This window comes from Kazachstania africana, chromosome 4, assembly GCF_000304475.1.
Source record: "Kazachstania africana CBS 2517 chromosome 4, complete genome".
Taxonomy (NCBI): Eukaryota; Fungi; Ascomycota; class Saccharomycetes; order Saccharomycetales; family Saccharomycetaceae; genus Kazachstania; species Kazachstania africana.
In genome coordinates, this window is record NC_018943.1 from 142234 (window position 1) to 160820 (window position 18587).

General features: G+C 36.0%; 4 protein-coding genes and 1 non-coding gene across 5 annotated transcripts; 2 read left to right on the forward strand and 3 right to left on the reverse strand.

The window, feature by feature from the left end:
* Positions 1-707: 707 nt before the first annotated feature.
* Positions 708-2414, reverse strand: KAFR0D00740 (sugar porter family MFS transporter; the record flags this gene model as incomplete). The annotated part of the gene is made up of 1 exon (XM_003956807.1): positions 708-2414. One exon carries the CDS (start codon positions 2412-2414, stop codon positions 708-710), a length of 1707 nt encoding a protein of 568 aa, XP_003956856.1.
* A 3917-nt stretch (positions 2415-6331) lies between these two features.
* Positions 6332-6414, forward strand: KAFR0Dtrna5L. Its single transcript has one exon. It is a non-coding gene; the product is annotated as a tRNA-Leu (tRNA).
* Positions 6415-7812: 1398 nt separating this feature from the next.
* On the reverse strand, positions 7813-9486 carry KAFR0D00750 (sugar porter family MFS transporter; the record flags this gene model as incomplete). The annotated part of the gene is made up of 1 exon (XM_003956808.1): positions 7813-9486. The coding sequence occupies one exon, from the start codon at positions 9484-9486 to the stop codon at positions 7813-7815; it is 1674 nt and encodes a 557-aa protein (XP_003956857.1).
* A 1697-nt stretch (positions 9487-11183) lies between these two features.
* Positions 11184-12863, reverse strand: KAFR0D00760 (sugar porter family MFS transporter; the record flags this gene model as incomplete). Its single annotated transcript, XM_003956809.1, has 1 exon — positions 11184-12863. The coding sequence occupies one exon, from the start codon at positions 12861-12863 to the stop codon at positions 11184-11186; it is 1680 nt and encodes a 559-aa protein (XP_003956858.1).
* Positions 12864-15883: 3020 nt separating this feature from the next.
* On the forward strand, positions 15884-16984 carry KAFR0D00770 (uncharacterized protein; the record flags this gene model as incomplete). The annotated part of the gene is made up of 1 exon (XM_003956810.1): positions 15884-16984. The coding sequence occupies one exon, from the start codon at positions 15884-15886 to the stop codon at positions 16982-16984; it is 1101 nt and encodes a 366-aa protein (XP_003956859.1).
* Between the last annotated feature and the right edge of the window lie 1603 nt (positions 16985-18587).

The following is an 18587-nucleotide window of genomic DNA, read 5'->3' on the forward strand; positions in this document are numbered from 1 at the left end:
ATACTTCTAAAAAAAATGCAAAAAAGGACGTCATGGTTCGATGCAGATGAAGTGAAGTCCTCCGGCGTCATATTATTTGTCAATTCAATGAAAGTGGAAAAAAAGCCATTCGTAAGAGTAGGAGGAACCTTCAAGGAAGCTGCATGATTTCCCATTGTACTCGAGACTGATCCTCTTTTTTTCCTAGGGAGGAGAAGTAATATCAATTCACACAATAGAATTGTTTTTTTAGTTTCTTCACTTTGCTAGATTAGAGTTCTAGAAACACTATTTTTTACTAGTGGAAGACTAATGTTTACTTTTTCACGTGTTTGCTACAGATAACTGCGTTATGCAAAGTGGAATGGTTAGCGCGTGGTGCCTCCCGAACACTGAGAATGTATTGCTATTTTTATCTTTTTCCTTCAATGATTGCACCTCACATTCCAATGTGCACCATTGATTAACGTAGTAAACTAAGAAGTAAAAGAGCACGTAAGAGATAAGAGCTATTTTAAAATCTTGTGCCTTAATTGAATGAAATTAAAAATTACTTTTTTTGATTAGAGAATTACATAATTAGTAAATAAAAGCGGTTTTCTTTTCGAAAAAAATCATTAAAATGTTGAGAAAAGATTTTAGAAAATTATGTGAGCTCATCAAGCTTCACTGAAATAAACTGGCATTTGATTATCAAAAACAAAAAAAATTCAATAATCTTTCGTTCATTATGAGAAGATTCTCTTGTAAATTGGCTTTTCATCTTGAGTAAAAGCAGCTTCATCGTAAGCAGCATCTCTTCTTGATGGTGGTATCCAGCTAGCAGACTTCCATGGTAGGACACCTTCTTCCCACATTGTGTTGACTTCTTCTAGAGTCAAACCCTTTGTTTCTGGAACGAAGAAGAAAACGTAGAACCAGGCGACACATAAACAGCCCATGAAGACGTAACCGTAGTAGAAGTTGATGGCACCCGTAATGAATGGAGTGAAAAAACTGATCAAGAAATTCCAGAACCAGTTAGCACCGACCGAAATAGCCATACCTTTAGCCTTAACTCTCAATGGGAATGTCTCAGAGACAATAACGTAAGCGATTGGAGCCCAAGTGGTAGCAAAACAGAAGATGTAGAAACAGGTGAAGACAATCATACAATTACCTGCACCTTTAGAGCTTGGCTGATCCATACCGTTAGGGTACAATCTAGTGACACCAACGGATGCATAAACCACCATACAACACATCATAGTGGCAGCACCCCATAATAGACATCTACGACGACCAAATCTTTCGACAAAGTAGATACCAAAGAAGGTAGAAACGAAATTGACAACACCAATAATAATTGATGTTTCGAAAGAGTCTTCAAGACCGACAGATTTGAAAATTGTGGTACCGTAGTAGAAGAAATAGTTGGCACCAGTCAATTGTTGTAAAGTTTGAATACAAACACCCATAATTAAACGTTGTAAAACCTTACCCCTTGGAGAGAATAATTCACCCCAAGATGCGGTACCAGCTAATCTTTCAGCTTCAATACCGGCGGTGATTAATTCAACTTCAGATGTGACAGCTGGGTCTTCAGTACTAATCTTGTTAGATCTTGCAATTGATCCCTTGGCATCTTCAACTCTACCGACCTCCAATAGATAACGTGGGGATTCTGGAGCGAAGAACATAGCGGCAATCATAAATAAGGCCCATGCAAAACCTAAACCTAATGGAACTCTCCATTGAACAGAGTTGGAGTAACTTTTAGTACCATAGTTAGTACAGTAACCTAAGAAAATACCTAAAGTAATCATTAATTGATAACAGGACACTAAAGTACCTCTTAAATGCTTTGGAGAAATTTCTGAAATGAATAATGGGGAGTAGACAGCAATACCACCGACACCCAAACCGGCAATAATTCTACCGATGAAATATTGGTACCACTTGTCAATGGAGGCAATTGAAATAACAATACCGACAATATATACGATAGTGACAATGACTAGAGCAATTCTGCGGCCATATTGGTCACCTAGTTTTGAGAAAGCGATACCACCAATAGCACAACCGATATTGAAAATAGAGACCATCAAACCAGTTCTTACTCTTGACAAGTAGTAAGTACCATCTGAATGTTGCATTCCGAATCTTCTTAAGAAGTCAGTTTGGGCGACAAAACCTGAAATAGTACCGGTATCCCAACCAAAAATGAAACCACCAAAAGCGATCATTAAACATATTAAAGAGACTGTGATATATGCAGAAGCTGGCCTCTTTGGAATTTCAACGACTGGTTCTTGTTCCTGTGGGGGGTATTCCCTAGCATTATCTGATTCAAGTTTATTTGAATTATTAGACATTACTGAGTGGCTTCCAGTTTCTGAGCCCGTTGAATTTAGCGGCCTAACAGCCTTTGTAGCATTAAAATTAGTATCTGACATAGTTGTGATATTTGAAATCAACTATTCTTATTTGATATTGTACTGATGGGGGAGAAAAAAATCAAAGATTAAATTTGAATGTGTAGTTTTCCTAGTCTCTTTTTATATCATTTTTCTCGAAGCATTGCATGTCCACTATTAATAAACTCCTTAAGGGAGCATACTCTGTTTCATTGATATCGAGAGCTTCTGGATGTGCCACTGAAAACAAAAATGGAATCGTGTTGGAAAGGAGAAAAAGAGCAGAATCTATCCAAGTGGGCTACTCGAACCTTATTTTCTTTTCCTCTTTATAGACTATATCACGGTTGCACTACTTCTTTTTTTTTATTGCACATAAAAGATGACGTCTTCCGTATAGCGAGCGGTATCTCTCCGTCAGCACTACCATCTCTCCTGTTTCCATTTATTTTGCTGCAGTCAAATCACGGAACAATTTTTGTTTCTGCCATCTCCGGGAGAGACAAAGTCATCGAGAAATAATAAGCCGGGAAAATCGGGGTTTGTTTCACGCCGTGCGGTGCCTTCTCTGCCGATCCGTTTTTTCTTCTTCCTTTGTCCATGCGATTCACCCAATATTGGATGTCACTCCTTTCGGAATAACTTATTTTGGCACATTGATTTTGTGGCCAGCCGTGCATTCCACATTCATCCGCCCGAAAGTTTTCATAAATAGAATGCAATTAAGGGAGGCAGACGGTACACGGAGTGGTAACCATACAGTATAGTGGGAATCCAAGTATTGTCGTTTATTGTTTGCATGTGCGCTTCGAATGAAACCGTAGAGATGTTCTTACTGCTTTACAAAGCAAATTTGTAATTGGATCCAACTGTTTCGTCTTTTCTTATTATCGCCGTATACTTCTTTTAAGTGACGTTATGATAAAGAGGAGGAGCTAACTTGTTAGGGCTTTAAGCAAGAGAGGGATGCTTGCCGCTTACAGTTTAGTATCTTCATTCTGTATTGAGAAGCATGTGCTGCAGAATTGAAGTCAGCCAACTGATCCCCTCACATAATTCAAGCATATCCAAGCACCTGTTTCCTGGTTTGGTGGAAGAGTCACCTTGTGATTCCGTTACCTATGTATCAAGATACGATATATTAAAAGTCTCGAGGCTATATGCTCGAGAGGAGTTAAGATATTAATTTACTTGTAGATTCTTGCGACACTCTCACATTGCAATTTTCTGTTTAAGGAAAAACTACTCTGTGCACATTACTTTTTGCCCATAACACCCTCTCCATCTTACTTTATAGTACCAGAAGGAGGCCCCTCTAACACATGTTTTACCAAAATCGAATCCGGGCGCTATTCAGAGGAGTTTATTTTTCCTACTACTAATAGAGGCCTTCGTTTTTTGAGTCTTCTCGGTGATTCTTTTTTCTATTCTTACGCAAATCGTCAACCACTAGAAATAATATTTTTTGTAGATTTTATTCGTTGGCAAACAAGTAACAGTATTTTATTTTCGAGAGTAGGTATGAGTATAACTAAAATCCTTATACAACGTGTAATCATTTAATGTGTATTACAGAGAGATTGATAAAAAGATACTTCTAGTCCAGCTTTCGAAGCAATTATTCTGACTCTAAGAATGGGAACTTTCTAGTTTGAATTAAGTTTTGTTTATTCTAGTAGAAATTATGACAAATATTTTTTACCTTTGCATTTTATACCCTGGGTATATGTTTCAGGGCAAGATGGATCATAACATCCATCATATTTTAGCTTAGCAATACTGAAGAATATACAAGTTTTTCAAAGTTCGCCTTTGGCTGCCAGGAAAAAAGTATTCATGATGACTGAATTTCAAGCACATGTTGCGGCAATTTCAAATGTTGGAAAAAAAAAAGTATAGCCCTCGAATTAATATCTCTGTGTGCTGTTCTTCTGCTTGAACTTGTTACCTTATGTGCATCTCGGTTGAAGCAGTATAACACCGAACTACATGGTTAAGCATCCACTATTGTCAGAAATCGGCTCGCAAATGGTTTTGCCAGATTTTTGGATCATTAGCAGCCGATGTTTCAATAACCTAAATAACTTATAAAGAGCATTGACATTTTGTCAAAGACAACATGGTTCTCCCCGGTAAACACAGACACCTTGACCATATGGGAAAGGATAGATCGTAGGATTGCAAATGGGGGAAATTCTAACAGTTCAACACTTTTCCTGCTGGGTAATACATACCGGTAGAATGATGGCCAAGTCTAGCATGCCTGTTGATGGTTATATTATTTTGTTCGATTGCTTGAAACAACTTATAAGTATCACCACATCCTAGGAAGTAGAATTGGTTTTCACATGATAGTGTTCCAAAAAAGTTTTCAAAGTAGAAGTGTCAAAGCAGAAAGTCACTGGCTATGCATTGCTAACTTGTTATTCTTAAATATTATGTTACAGGGAAAAGTACAGCTGATGGCAATTCTACTTCCGTTTGGGTTTTGTCCGTTCCAAGTCATGAACAGCAGCGGCTAAAACAGACCTGACGGTATAACTATAGTTAAAAGCGTATCAATAGCCCAATTCTTTCATTTATTTAGCTCTAAAATGAATACAAAGTTAAAAACAAATATGACAGAGAACTCCTTTCCATAACGTGGAACTTTTCGATATGAATAAAGTTGCTTTCACGTAACCTTTTTGGTGGACCGAGATTGTCATGGATCTACAGTACTATAGCGCAAATATCCAGACTGCACTATTATGGATCGGTAAGTGAGAACGAGAAATGTCAACACAACGGCCTACCATGACAAGAAAATTCGCTACTTGTATAAATAGACCGAACCTATACAACAGCATACAAGTACAAGTTAACGACTTTCATCATGTCATCGACAACAGTGTCATGAATTTATAAGAGATAAACCAGACTTGACCTAGTATCGAGAGAACATTTTTTCCCCTCTTATTGAAGATATTTTTTGTATTGAAAAATACAGGACAAGTATCGGTTTTTAACGTATAATGCAACACTAATTCAATACTAATTCACATATTATTTTGTTTCGTATATTAAATTTGCTGGGAATGACATTATACTGACATTTCAATCTTTTGATAGTTAGAATGACAAATTTAGAATGTTATGGAAGGATTGAACAATAAATATGGCGCTATAAGCACGACTACATATTATTATGCAATAAATATGGCGATAATTATTACAACGTATTGAGTAATAAATCTACATGATAATTGATATAAATCAAAATATGTTGGAAAAAGTATAAATACTCAGGTGAACACTGAAGTTTGGCCAACTTTGTATCACCTTATATTATGTTATATTATAGTTTATTTTATATATAACCAGTGCATTATTTGGTATAACCACTGATTAATAAGAATTACTTCACTAACTTGACTGACCTTAAACAAAAATGAACACAATGAACGAAAATAATATAAAGGGATCATCCTCTGATCTTCCTTCACGTCATTTATATATTAAAAAGACAAGCTTTTGATGCGCTTTCAGCTATAGTTATACGACCAGATCGATTTCCACGCTCTCTGTCCCTAAACTAGAATATACACAAGCCGCATCATATTCTAGTTTAGGGACGGAGAGCTTGGAAATCGATCTGATCGTATAACTATAGCTAAAAGCGTATCAAATAGCTTGTCCCTTTTTTATTATATAAAATTATAAAGTAAGATAAAAGATTAAGAACAAATATGACGAAGAATTCCTTTTTATAGTGTGGAATTCTTCAAGATGACAAAAGTTGCGTCTATGAAAAGTTTTCACTAATATTCAACCAAAATCAATAATGTGAAATATTTAATTTAATCAATTGAACAGCGGGTGTCTAGGTTTTGATTCTGGGAAAACAGTCACACGAATTTAGAGCTTAATGTTGTATTTTCCCAGTCTATGTTACAACAAATTTTGTCAGATAACATGGAGGGTTGGCCGAGTGGTCTAAGGCGGCAGACTTAAGATCTGTTGGACGGTGTCCGCGCGAGTTCGAACCTCGCATCCTTCATTATTTTTTAAAATTATCGTAGTCTTTTTTTTGTTGAATCTTGGGTAGGCATAATGTTGATTATATCTTCTTACAGTCATTTATCATATCATGTATAAGCAGACCGATGGTTTGGCTTCATCTCCCTGCCGAAGCCCTTCTTTATTTTGCAAAATTTCAGTGAGCTTAACGAACGGCTTCACGATGCGGGTAAAAAATCAACAATTCTTTATAAGCGCCGGCTGGAAAAAAAATTTTCAACTTTTCTACTTTCTCAATGTACTTAACAATATTGAATCAAAAATTATACGATTCTGGTTCAAAGTTGTCCACAATAGTAACTAGTGAGATTATGAGGTTATAGAAGACTATGTTATTATTTTTTGTGTAGTTTAGTTGAGCCAGTAGGCATCAGTAGTTTCATGATTCAATATGTTACCAATTGTTGATTTTTGAAATTAACTATTCTTTCCAAAGCTCTTTGTCAGGGGATTTCTCAGTTTATTATCTATAAACCACCAATACAGAAGTGCCTGTTACAGTTTTGGTAAATTAATATTGCTGGTAGTTCATTATTCTTCGTTTTGAAGAGCCTAAATGGATAAATTTGGTCGGAAATGCCTTCGTTCTGAGGACGATCTCGTTCAATGTTACAGCAATGAGGATCTTAAGAGTTGAGAGCAGCATAGAAGCATATTTGTTTCAACTTTTCCATGGCTGCTCTCGTAGTAAAGAACTTCACATCTTATCAATTTAAACTTATATGGCGGTTGAACTCTTGGTATAACAAGACTTTGACATGATAAAAATAAAGGTACTAAGGAAAAATTATACCTCACTCTGGAAAGCTAGATTTTGCCTTGGGTTTTATTCTCTTTTGTTCGAACAATATTTCTTGAAAGACCCAAATATAAACTTAAATATGGGCAAATGGCTGTCTAATAAAGGACTGGAGCAATTGTGGTGCATTATCCTATGAAATAGTCTGATATCAGAACGGTCTCTGTGTAGGGGAATGGTTCTGGAGTTCTAGATCCTCACTCTTACTTACAGGCAACTTCCTACTGATTACAGTTAACTGTTTGTAAAACAGAATCTTGATACATAGCGACATTGAGGAACAGGCTATGTTCCTTATCTTGCTAATGAATTTTTCGGTGGCTTATTTCACAACTCTCATTTGTATCATTTTCAATAAAAGTACCCGTTCTATTATCGAGATACATACATCACATATTCAAAAAATTGACACACTGTCAAATATACAGTACAGATTATAGACTGACATAACATTTTTTAACAAAAAAGATATTAATTTTTACTAAAATATATATTAAATAAAAATATCATTGGATTCATTAACTAAATTAAAATAGTAGTAACTACGTATTATTCGTCATTAAATGAAAACACTGTAACTTAAAGCATTCTCTTGTAAAATGGCTTGTCATCTTGAGTGAAAGCAGCTTCATCAAAATCAGCACCTCTTCTAGCTGGTGGGATCCAGTCAGCAGACTTCCATGGTAAGACACCTTCTTGCCACATAACATCGACTTCTTCTAGAGTCAAACCTTTTGTTTCTGGAACGAAGAAGAAAACGTAGAACCAAGCGAAACATAGACAGCCCATGAAGACGTAACCGTAGTAGAAGTTAATGGCACCTGTAATGAATGGAGTGAAGAAACCAATCAAGAAATTCCAGAACCAATTAGCAGCAGTAGATAAAGCCATACCTTTAGCCTTAACTCTCAATGGGAATGTCTCAGAGACAATAACATAAGCAATTGGCGCCCACGTGGTAGCGAAACAGAAAATGAAGAAACAAGTGAAAACAATCATACAATTACCAGCACCCTTAGATGATGGTTGGTCATCACCATTTGGATATAATCTAGTGACACCAACAGAAGCAAAGACAACCATACAGCAGATCATACCAACAGCACCCCATAATAGACATCTACGACGACCAAATCTTTCGACAAAGTAGATACCAACGAAAGTAGAAGCAAAGTTAACAACACCAATAATGATGGAGGTTTCAAAAGAATCTTCTAGACCAATGGACTTGAAAATGGAAGTACCATAGTAGAAGAAATAATTGGCACCAGTCAATTGTTGTAAAGTTTGAATACTAATACCCATAATTAAACGTTGTAAAATTTTACCCTTTGGAGAGAATAATTCACCCCAAGATGCGTTACCAGCAGCTCTTTCAGCTTCAATACCGGCACTTAATAATTCAACTTCAGCAATAACAGATGGATCATCGATGGAAACCTTATTAGAAACAGCAATTGAACGCTTGGCTTCTTCAACCTTGTTAACTTCTAATAAGTAACGTGGAGATTCTGGGACTAAGAACATAGCACCGATCATGAATAAGGCCCATGCGAAACCTAAACCTAACGGAACTCTCCATTGAGTAGAGTTAGAGTAAGATTCTTTGGTACCATAGTTAGTACAGTAACCAATGAAGATACCTAAAGTAATCATTAATTGATAACATGAGACTAAAGTACCTCTTAAATGCTTTGGAGAAACTTCAGAAATTAATAATGGAGAGTAGACAGCAATACCACCGACACCCAAACCGGCAATAATTCTACCGATGAAGTATTGGTACCACTTGTCAATGGAGGCGATGGAAATAAGAATACCGACCATATAGACGATAGTGACAATGACTAGAGCAATTCTGCGGCCATATTGGTCACCTAGCTTAGAGAAAACGATACCACCAATAGCACAACCGATACAGAAAATAGAGACAATTAAACCAGTTCTAACTTTTGAGAAATAATAACTACCGTCTGGATGTTGCATACCAAATCTTCTCATGAAATCAGTTTGAGAAAGATAACCACCAATGGTACCAGTATCCCAACCGAAAACGAAACCACCGAAGGCAACCATTAAACAAATAATAGAGACACCAACATAAGCGGAAGCTGGTTTCTTTGGGATTTCAATAACAGCATTAGCATTATCTTCAGCAAAAGAGTTGACATCTTTGCTGTCAGTTTTGGCTAGCGGGTCTGAGACGACTGAATGTGGCTCAGAAGTAGATTCGTGAGAACTTTGGTTATCCATTGCTAGAATGTAATAATGTTTAACAAATGAAGTTGTTGATTAGTGATGTTTTATTATTAAATAAAATATTAAAGAAAAAATAGGAAATGAAATTGAAAAGATTAAGTTTGTTGTGTTATTTGCCTTTATATAGCTATTTTTTTTTCATTTCCCAGTTGAATTCATTTCATCATCTAACCATTTAACTTTTTATGCTTGTTGATCATCGAGAAGAAAATATGGTTCCACTTATGGTGGACTAAGGTTTTCTTTTTTGAAGACTCCATTACTCCAAACGCTGGAGAATAAAGCAACAACATCGAGTCTGTTCGGCTGCTTCTTCGTCTGATGTTTCGAAAATTGAAGCTGCTCTTGCTTATTTTGAGGACACACATACAAGCGGAAATGTGCATCCATACTAAACACTCTGTAGGAAGAAATTTGTGGGGAAATAAGGCATGTTGAAAGCTGGGAGACAACACTCCGACTCCTGAACTAATAATTGATACTACTATGAAAAGGAAATAGCTATGAACTAATCTGGACTAATTTCAAGACATTCCTGCTGCCAAACACAGAGGAAAGAAAAAAATTGAACCATCGAAGTAAAAGACTTACTTCATACATGATACCCCACCATTTCCTCGGTGAATATCACTGAAAAGTTCCGACGATCTTTGAGGCAAACAGTATTTCATAAGAATTTGTCTAAGCAAAATCTCCCTTTTTGGAACGTTGTAAAAGGGTCCTCGACATTCCCGAATTTAGCGTTGTGTTGTCTTTTTTGAGTAAATCGCGAGCGCCGCTCATCCAGGGACTTATCATTCCTGCGTCGTTTTCTGAGCCGATGTGTGACTCCACGGAAAAATACTTCTTTTTTTTTTCGTTTGTTTGCTTTCGTTCGTGTTTTTCTTTTTAATCAACCGAATGGAACGAGTACAGAAATACGCGGAGAATGGACGAAACAATTCGGGGAAAAGCCTTAGTTGCCAGCCCTTCACCTACTTAAAGGGGAAATTAATCAGATGGGCCAACAACTGTTATGAGAGAAAAGCGGTCCCCGAGGCTTTGGAATCATGCAACTCATACCATCATGCTGCTTGTTTTCTATTGATGTAGACAATTTACAATATGGTGGTTGCAGTCAATGCCATTTTACATGTCTTATTCTCAACTTCCAGGCTTAGGGGTATATTTTGCAATATCTTGAGGTCTTGAGGAATTACCTTTCTTTTAGCGTCTTAGGGCTTGCAAAAAGTTGGCTTTAGCACCCATCTTTTTCTGTTTTTTCGTTTCGCTGACATGTGTGTCCCCAGGGTCCCTCGTGTGGACGACTCCCTTCCGAATGAGAGACCCAATGGTTCCTCCAGTCGGGACAAGAGGTATCCGCCTAATGCATTATATCATTGAAGTCATGAAAAAAGAAGTGTCACCAACAAACTGGTACAATTATTTTTCTGTTCTGACTTTCAATACTTGTTGATATATAGAGAGACAAAACACTCAGATTAGAAAAGCAAACTTGCTTTCTCTATAAAACCTGTCTCATAAGATTGACTACCTCAATATTCATTTTATTATAAAAACCCTGTCATCATGAAACATATATTCAATGAACTTGAAAAAAAGAAACTAAGCTTCGTGAACTTTCATTAAGATAATAAAGATACTGATAGATATAGATATACGAGAAAGTATTTTCTAATTAATTAAAATTTCTACAACAATACTTTGTACCATGGCTTATCATCTTGACTGAATTTACTTTGGTCGAAATCAGCGCCTCTTCTGGCAGGTGGAAGCCATTCTGCAGATTTCCATGGTAAGACACCAGTTGTCCACATTTCTTCAATTTCTTCCAATGTTAGACCTTTAGTTTCTGGAATAAAGAAGTACACATAGAACCAACTAGCAAACAAACAACCAGTGAAGACGTATCCGTAGTAGAAATTAATGGCACCGGTGATAAATGGAGTGAAGAAACTAATCAAGAAACCCCAAAGCCAATTGGAAGCACTAGCTAAAGACATGCATTTGGATCTAACTCTCAGTGGGAATGATTCGGAAATAATAACCCAAGCAACTGGAGCCCATGAAATAGCGTAACAGAAAATATAGAAACATGTGAAGACAATCATACAGTCACCAGCACCCTTAGATGATGCTTCGTCTTGACCATGTGGATACAATCTGGTAACACCAACAGATGCATAAATAACCATACAGCACATCATACTAGCAGCACCGTATAACAACATTGTACGACGGCCATAATGTTCAACTGTGTATAAAGCAAAGAAAGTCGATGCGAAGTTAACAACACCAATAACAATAGATGTTTCAAATGAATCGCTCATACCGACAGATTTGAAAATTGTGGTACCATAATAGAAGAAATAATTATTACCAGTTAATTGTTGGAGGGCTTGAACTAAAATACCCATAAGGACACGTTGGAAAACTTTACTCTTTGTAGAAAATAATTCCCCCCAAGATGCAGTACCAGCTGCCCTCTCTGCTTCAATACCACCCAAAATTAAATCTAACTCAAACTGAATAGCTGGATCCTCGGTGGAAACCTTATTTGATCTGGCTAAGGAACGTTTAGCTTCTTCAATCTTGTTAAATTCACATAAGTAACGTGGGGATTCTGGAACCAGTAAAGTACCACCGATCATGAACAAAGCCCATGCGAAACCTAAACCTAATGGAACTCTCCATTGAACAGAGTTGGAGTAACTTTTAGTACCGTAGTTAGTACAGTAACCAACGAAAATACCTGCTGTGATCATCAATTGATATGATGAAACTAATGTACCTCTTAAATGTTTTGGAGATGTTTCAGAAATTAACATTGGGCATAAAACAGAAATTCCACCGACACCCATACCAGAAATAATTCTACCAATGAAATATTGGTACCACTTATCAACAGAAGCAATTGAAATAACAATACCAACGATATAGACAACCACGACTGTGACGATACCCATTTTACGACCATACATATCACCAACCTTAGATAAGAGAATACAACCAAAAGCACAACCAATGTTGAAGATACCAACAATCAAACCTTCTCTGACATTCGAGAAGTAGTAGCTACCATCTCTATGTTCCATACCGAATCTTCTTAAGAAATCAGTTTGTGCAACAAAACCAGAAATAGTACCGGTATCCCATCCAAAAATGAAACCACCGAAGGCAACAGAAAGACAAAGAAGACATACGGTAACATATTCTGATAATGGCTTCTTTGGAAGTTCATTAATATGATTTTCTTCATTAGATTGATACTCTTTTAAGTTTTCTTCGGAAGCCTTGTTATCTTCTGTGGACATGTGACTACTAACAGTAGAGTTAGAATTGTCAATAATATTGTTTGATTCAGCAGTCATTATTACTATTGAATGATTCTTTTTTGATATCAATTTAGGATTTAATAAGATAAAAGATCATGATCCAAAAGATTTTAGGGCCTTTATATACACAAGTATTAGGTTGTTCTATTATGATCTTTCTCATAACCAAAGAGATGGTTGCTGGTCTCATTATCATCACTTCGCTCCACTATGGTCCGAGCAGCCCTTTCTGATTGGCTTCAATCCCTGTATTATCGTGCATGTCAAGGTAAAACTTCAAACGGTTGTGTATTGAAATAGCCAAGAGTAATTATGATCCTCCCTGTACATCGTTTGGTAAGGAATTGTGTTTTATCTACAGATAAAATTAACTTTATATTTAGCGATATAATGTGGGAGAGTATATTCTTTACTGTGAAAACACTGAACAACGTCGAGGCCTAAATGCCTGATATTTCACGCCAAGGAATCATTAGTTTAATTTTTGCAGTATGGAAGAAGTAAGCCAAGACGAAACCTGTCCTCGAATAATTGAGTATTCCACGAGGCAAAGGTGGATATGCTAATTTCACAAACACAGAATATTTTGCAGCGTATTTTCATCCATCCATGTTGCCTGCAGCAACATGGTTTGAATAAAATGATCATTATAAAGAACAACTTCGTACTCAAGTTTCCTTGACTGGAAATAGGTAAATTTTGTCTCGGCAACGTATCCGCCGACCGAAAAAAATCAGGAGAAAAAGGAGCTTGTTAGAAGTCCAAAGCTATTTATGTTAGACGAGGTCTTGGAAAAAAATGACAGGTCAAGATCACAATGTTGTAATAATGGATAGGGCTTGTAAATGCTAATTTGATCTTGAAGAGCCTGATGCCCACTTATGCTTAAAACATTTTAACATGTAAAGATGTACTCGGTGGCAGCTCGAAAAACATAGAGTAAGATATGAGTTCCAAATTGCCTCACTTGCAAGGTTTCCTAATCTATCATCATGTCTTCCAGGCATTTTGTGAAATTTTGAGAGCAGCTGTTGGTTTTCTTAATTTAATATTGTTCAAACACCAACTTTTTGTCAATATGTCTACCATTAATTGTCAATTTAGCTAAAACCCACGAAGGTAAAGAGCATTTTACGTAAACGCTTTAATCATGCCTGTTGTAATGGCTACATGATTATTGAATTCCACATCCCGTAGGTTTCGAAGATCCTATTATTTGGAGTCTAGAGACGCGAGACATTCTTACTACGTTGGATAACCGTTTCATGACTTAAATCTCTTGCTTCTTGGAAAAAAAAAGACGTTATTCCATAACAGAAATGCAAATTCAGGGAATGCGTTGTTTTAAGTACTATTACAGTTGGCATCGAATCCCCCAAAGATTTAGGTAACAAACAAAAACTACAACTAAATTTACTTGTCACCTTGACGGGAATAGACAAGCTGTCGTAACTCGCAAAATAACAATATGGAAAGACAGAGAAATAGGTAAAAACAGCCGAACAGTAATTAGTTGCATGTACAGAATATTTGTTTTCAAGTTACAATATATTGTGTCTCTAACTGTATGCAGGAAGAGGAGGCTATTATTGGCATCAAGCCTCTGTTCGGTAAAGGAATAATTCAACGCTTCATTTCCGTCATTCAATAGATCCTCCGTGAACTAATTATTAGTGAGTGGTCAAATAATAATAAAATATACTAATAGCTACTAAGAGTGGTCAAATTTTTCTTTGTGATTTGTACTATGACTGGTTCAAACACTTATTCTCAATTAGATAATATCAAGAATTTCAATGTCCTTGAAGTTCATCTTGTAGATGAAGTAATCAAGAATTAGATCTAATTCATACGAAGTAAAATTCCAAGAAAGATATCGCATGAAAATGGCAAGCGTCAATATATGATCCCTCCAGTACAAAATTGTTTGATTTAAATAATGCCCTTCTGAAAAAAGAATACATGTAAAATCATAGATACGTTTTGGACCGTCATGTCAACCCAGGGTCCGAAAATATCGAGTCTCCGTATCGTTGGCTCTTAGGGTTAATGGGAAAGTAAATGAGGTCTTTTCCAAAAATCTGTCATTCCGACCATTTGTCGATTAGGTCTTGTTGAACGCATTGAATGATTGCACTTTCCTCAAATACGGTCGAGTCGCGTGTGCTGGTAATTTCTACATTAAGAGTTATGCTAACCCCTTTTTAAGATTTTTGTTGCACGCCCTTTTCTCAGCTCCTTTTAAGGTTTCAAGTTGACATAAGCAGTTGAAAATGCCGGTACGGAGTGATTGTCCCCATGGCGCAAGACCTACCGGCACGCTGTCTTCCGAAGTGGAGCAAGAAAGCTAAAGACAGAAGGAAGTAACATCTGGTTGCAGTGTAGTTTTTCGGTGGAACAAAACTTGGGAGTGGCTATTCAACTGGGGCAATTAATTATATTTTGCTATTCTCTGCATACTTGTGAATACGTGTTTTCTCCATTTTCAGCTTCAAGAATAAACTGTTTAAGTTTGTATTAAGACAGCCCCGTCATGGGTTCGTTGATTACTTGATGTTTATGGTAAGACAACTATAATCATGGGGTATTCTGATTATTTAGCAAAGGTAATTTTACAATCAAGATCAAATGCAAATTCAGATTTGCTCATTCATCGACAAATTTTTAATAATATCCATTTTCTTTTCTCGTTTTGCTCCTATTTTGCTTTTTCGATATGGAACAAATGCAGATAGCATTTGTTCCAAACAGACCACCCCAGATTGTTCTTTTCCTATATATCCTCTCCAGGAAAAACGTAGACTTTTATATAATTTTTCAATCCTAAAACGTCACACGTTTCTCTGTTACCAACGTCCACATGTCGAGGGAATCTTGTTCTGCCTCCGTCCCCCGCGAAAATTTCTTGAGTGAAAAATTCATGCGTAATGAAATTATAATCCTTTGGAAAATTAATCCACATCAACCACTATCTGTTAAGTATAGAAAGACCATTCCCAACGATAGGTTCCTACTGCACATAGATAGATCTCTAAAACTATTTTTAAGTATTCATCATGGTCACTGTCAATGCTAAACAATGGGTATTGAAAACTGAGACTGCCCCAGGAACGCCTTTTAATTTTGACTTCAAAAGTTCTGATTCAACATTCGAACTTGTATCAAAGACGATAAATTCTGATGAATTGATTGAGGGAGATATTTTATTAGAAACTTTGTACGTTTCTAATGATCCCGCTCAGAAATTCTGGATTATCACTGCTGACAAGAACTATGCTGCAGGCACTCAAGTTGGTGAGTTAATCCCAGCAAGAGGTATTGGTAAAGTCATTGCATCCAAAAATAGTGCCCTCAAAGTAGGTCAACTCGTTAGTGCAAATATTCGTTGGACAACTCATAATGTGATATCAGCAAAGGAAGCAAACGAATTGAAAGTATTATCAAGGGAAAATGTTGGTGAATTGTGGTGGTATTTATCTATTCTTGGTGGCACTGCCCTAACTGCCTATTTTATTTTCTATAAATATGCAGAGTTGAGAGAAAGAAAAGAGGATTTTGGTAAAGTATTTTTGATTTCCGGTGCAGCTGGTGCTGTTGGTTCTGTATCCGTACAATTAGCAGTAAATGTATTCAAAGCATCTAAAGTCATTGCAATTGCGGGTGGCCCCAAAAAGGTTAGGTATGTAGAGTCTTTTGGTGACCAAGTAGTTGGAGTTGACTATAAAGATCCAGATTTTGAATCCAAATTGTTAAAAGCTTGTGGTGGCGAAAATACAGTCGATTATTTCATTGACAATGTTGGAGGGGAAATCCTAGATTTCAGTGTCAAATTACTAAAGCCTATGAGTATGATTCTTGCCTGTGGCTCTATTAGTGGATATAATGATCCAAGTAAGTTTGTCTTCAAGAGCTACATGGGTGTTCTTACCAAGAGATTGATTATTAAGGGTTTATTACTGACCGATAATGCTTCAGAATATCCACAAGCTTTCCAGAAGTTAGCTGCATTGATTAAAGAAGGTAAACTTAACGTTTCTAATTCTGCCACAATCAAGGATGCTACTGGAGAGAATTTTAAAGATGTTCCTTTGATCTGGAATGGGTTATTCTCCGGTATCAATAAAGGAAAATTGATAACTAAAATAAATGATGAATGAAAAAACATCTAGGTATATAAATAGCTTTTTTTGTTTAATTAAAGCAACAATTATTTTTTGACCTAATAAATGCAAATTTGAGCTAAAGACCCTTGCTATTTCCTACTGGGTAAGAAATGCTTCATCAAAGTTTCAACATGACAAAGAAAATGTGTTGATGAAATAACTCAACGATAAACAGTAATAATATCATCCAACAAAAGATAAAGCACTACTTCAGTTGTACGGCTAAGCCTCAATTGAATTAAGGGAAGTATCACTTTCAGCCCTGCTCTTTTGTCCTTTGGCCTATGAACGAGCATTAGACGCACTTGTGTAATAGTTACATAAATGGTTTATAATTAAGGGCTCGTTTAAGAGTACAAGTAAGTCAAATGCGTCTGAGTATTATTTTCGCATTTAGTTTAAAAGGATTAGTTATTTATATTTTGTACGCTTTACAACATTTTTTCAATTCGATTTCAAATAACCCGGAAGAAAATAATGAAAGAAAAAATAAATAAAAACTCGAATAATATAATTCTTAGAGTTTAAATAAACTTCATTATAGGAAGCTCTCATTTAACAAGAAGCTCGAAGTGTAGAACCAGGCCTAATTGTAGGGATATTATTTTTCAATATTTTTATTTATTTGGTTACTTAGTGTACTTTACTATCATATATAATGTATTATATACCAAACATTATGTATTATATTGCTTTCTTGATTAGGAGTGACATATTCTTATTCTTAGAATTTGTCAGGCTTAATATATGATTTTGTTACTAGTAGCTGTCTTCAATGCTCTGCAACTTTATTATGGGAATATCTGTAATAAATTCAACAACTAAGATCTATATAACAGCTAATGTAAATCAAAAATTCAGATTAGAACTAATGAAAAATTTAGATTTAAGTAATCATTTTGTACCCTCGTATAGAAAATATATCACAATATGGTTTATTTATTATTACTATAAGGGAAGCAAGATATAATACGTTATGTACTCAGCTTCAAGAATTTATTGCCAAGTAATATCTGTTATTAATCATTATTTATTTATGACATTCTTACATTCAGTGCCGAACTAATAAAAAGATAATATAAGACAGTAATTTATTTTTGTATTGGTATATCTTATGTAGTGCCATCTACATAACTGGAAATTACTAAACATTGAAAGATAAAACAAGCGCTTTGTTACCCCATCTTTTTGAAAAGAAAAGGAAGCTAAAAGCTGAGAATTCATGACAATGATTATGGCTTCAAGCGATGACATCAAATGCCAGTTGCACCACCCCAAATGAAAGTACCTCATACTCAGCTGTCCTATTGTTTGCTTTTGTTACTGCTACAATAGAAGGATCCGTGACGATCTAAAAGGACTTTTAACACAAATATTCAAACAGAAGATGGACATGCCAACTCTGTTTTTTTTCCGAGAATGTGTCCACAGTTTGTTTTGCCACTTTGTGAAGAAATAAAAGGGTCCTTCCGCATTTAGTCAGACCATATAGAGCATCGCTCTGGAATCACCTTTCCTAAGCTACAGCCACGGAGCCATCCTGGAGAAATAAGTGTGTAGTCATCTAAATTCAAATTTTATTCGGAGGTCTATCCTA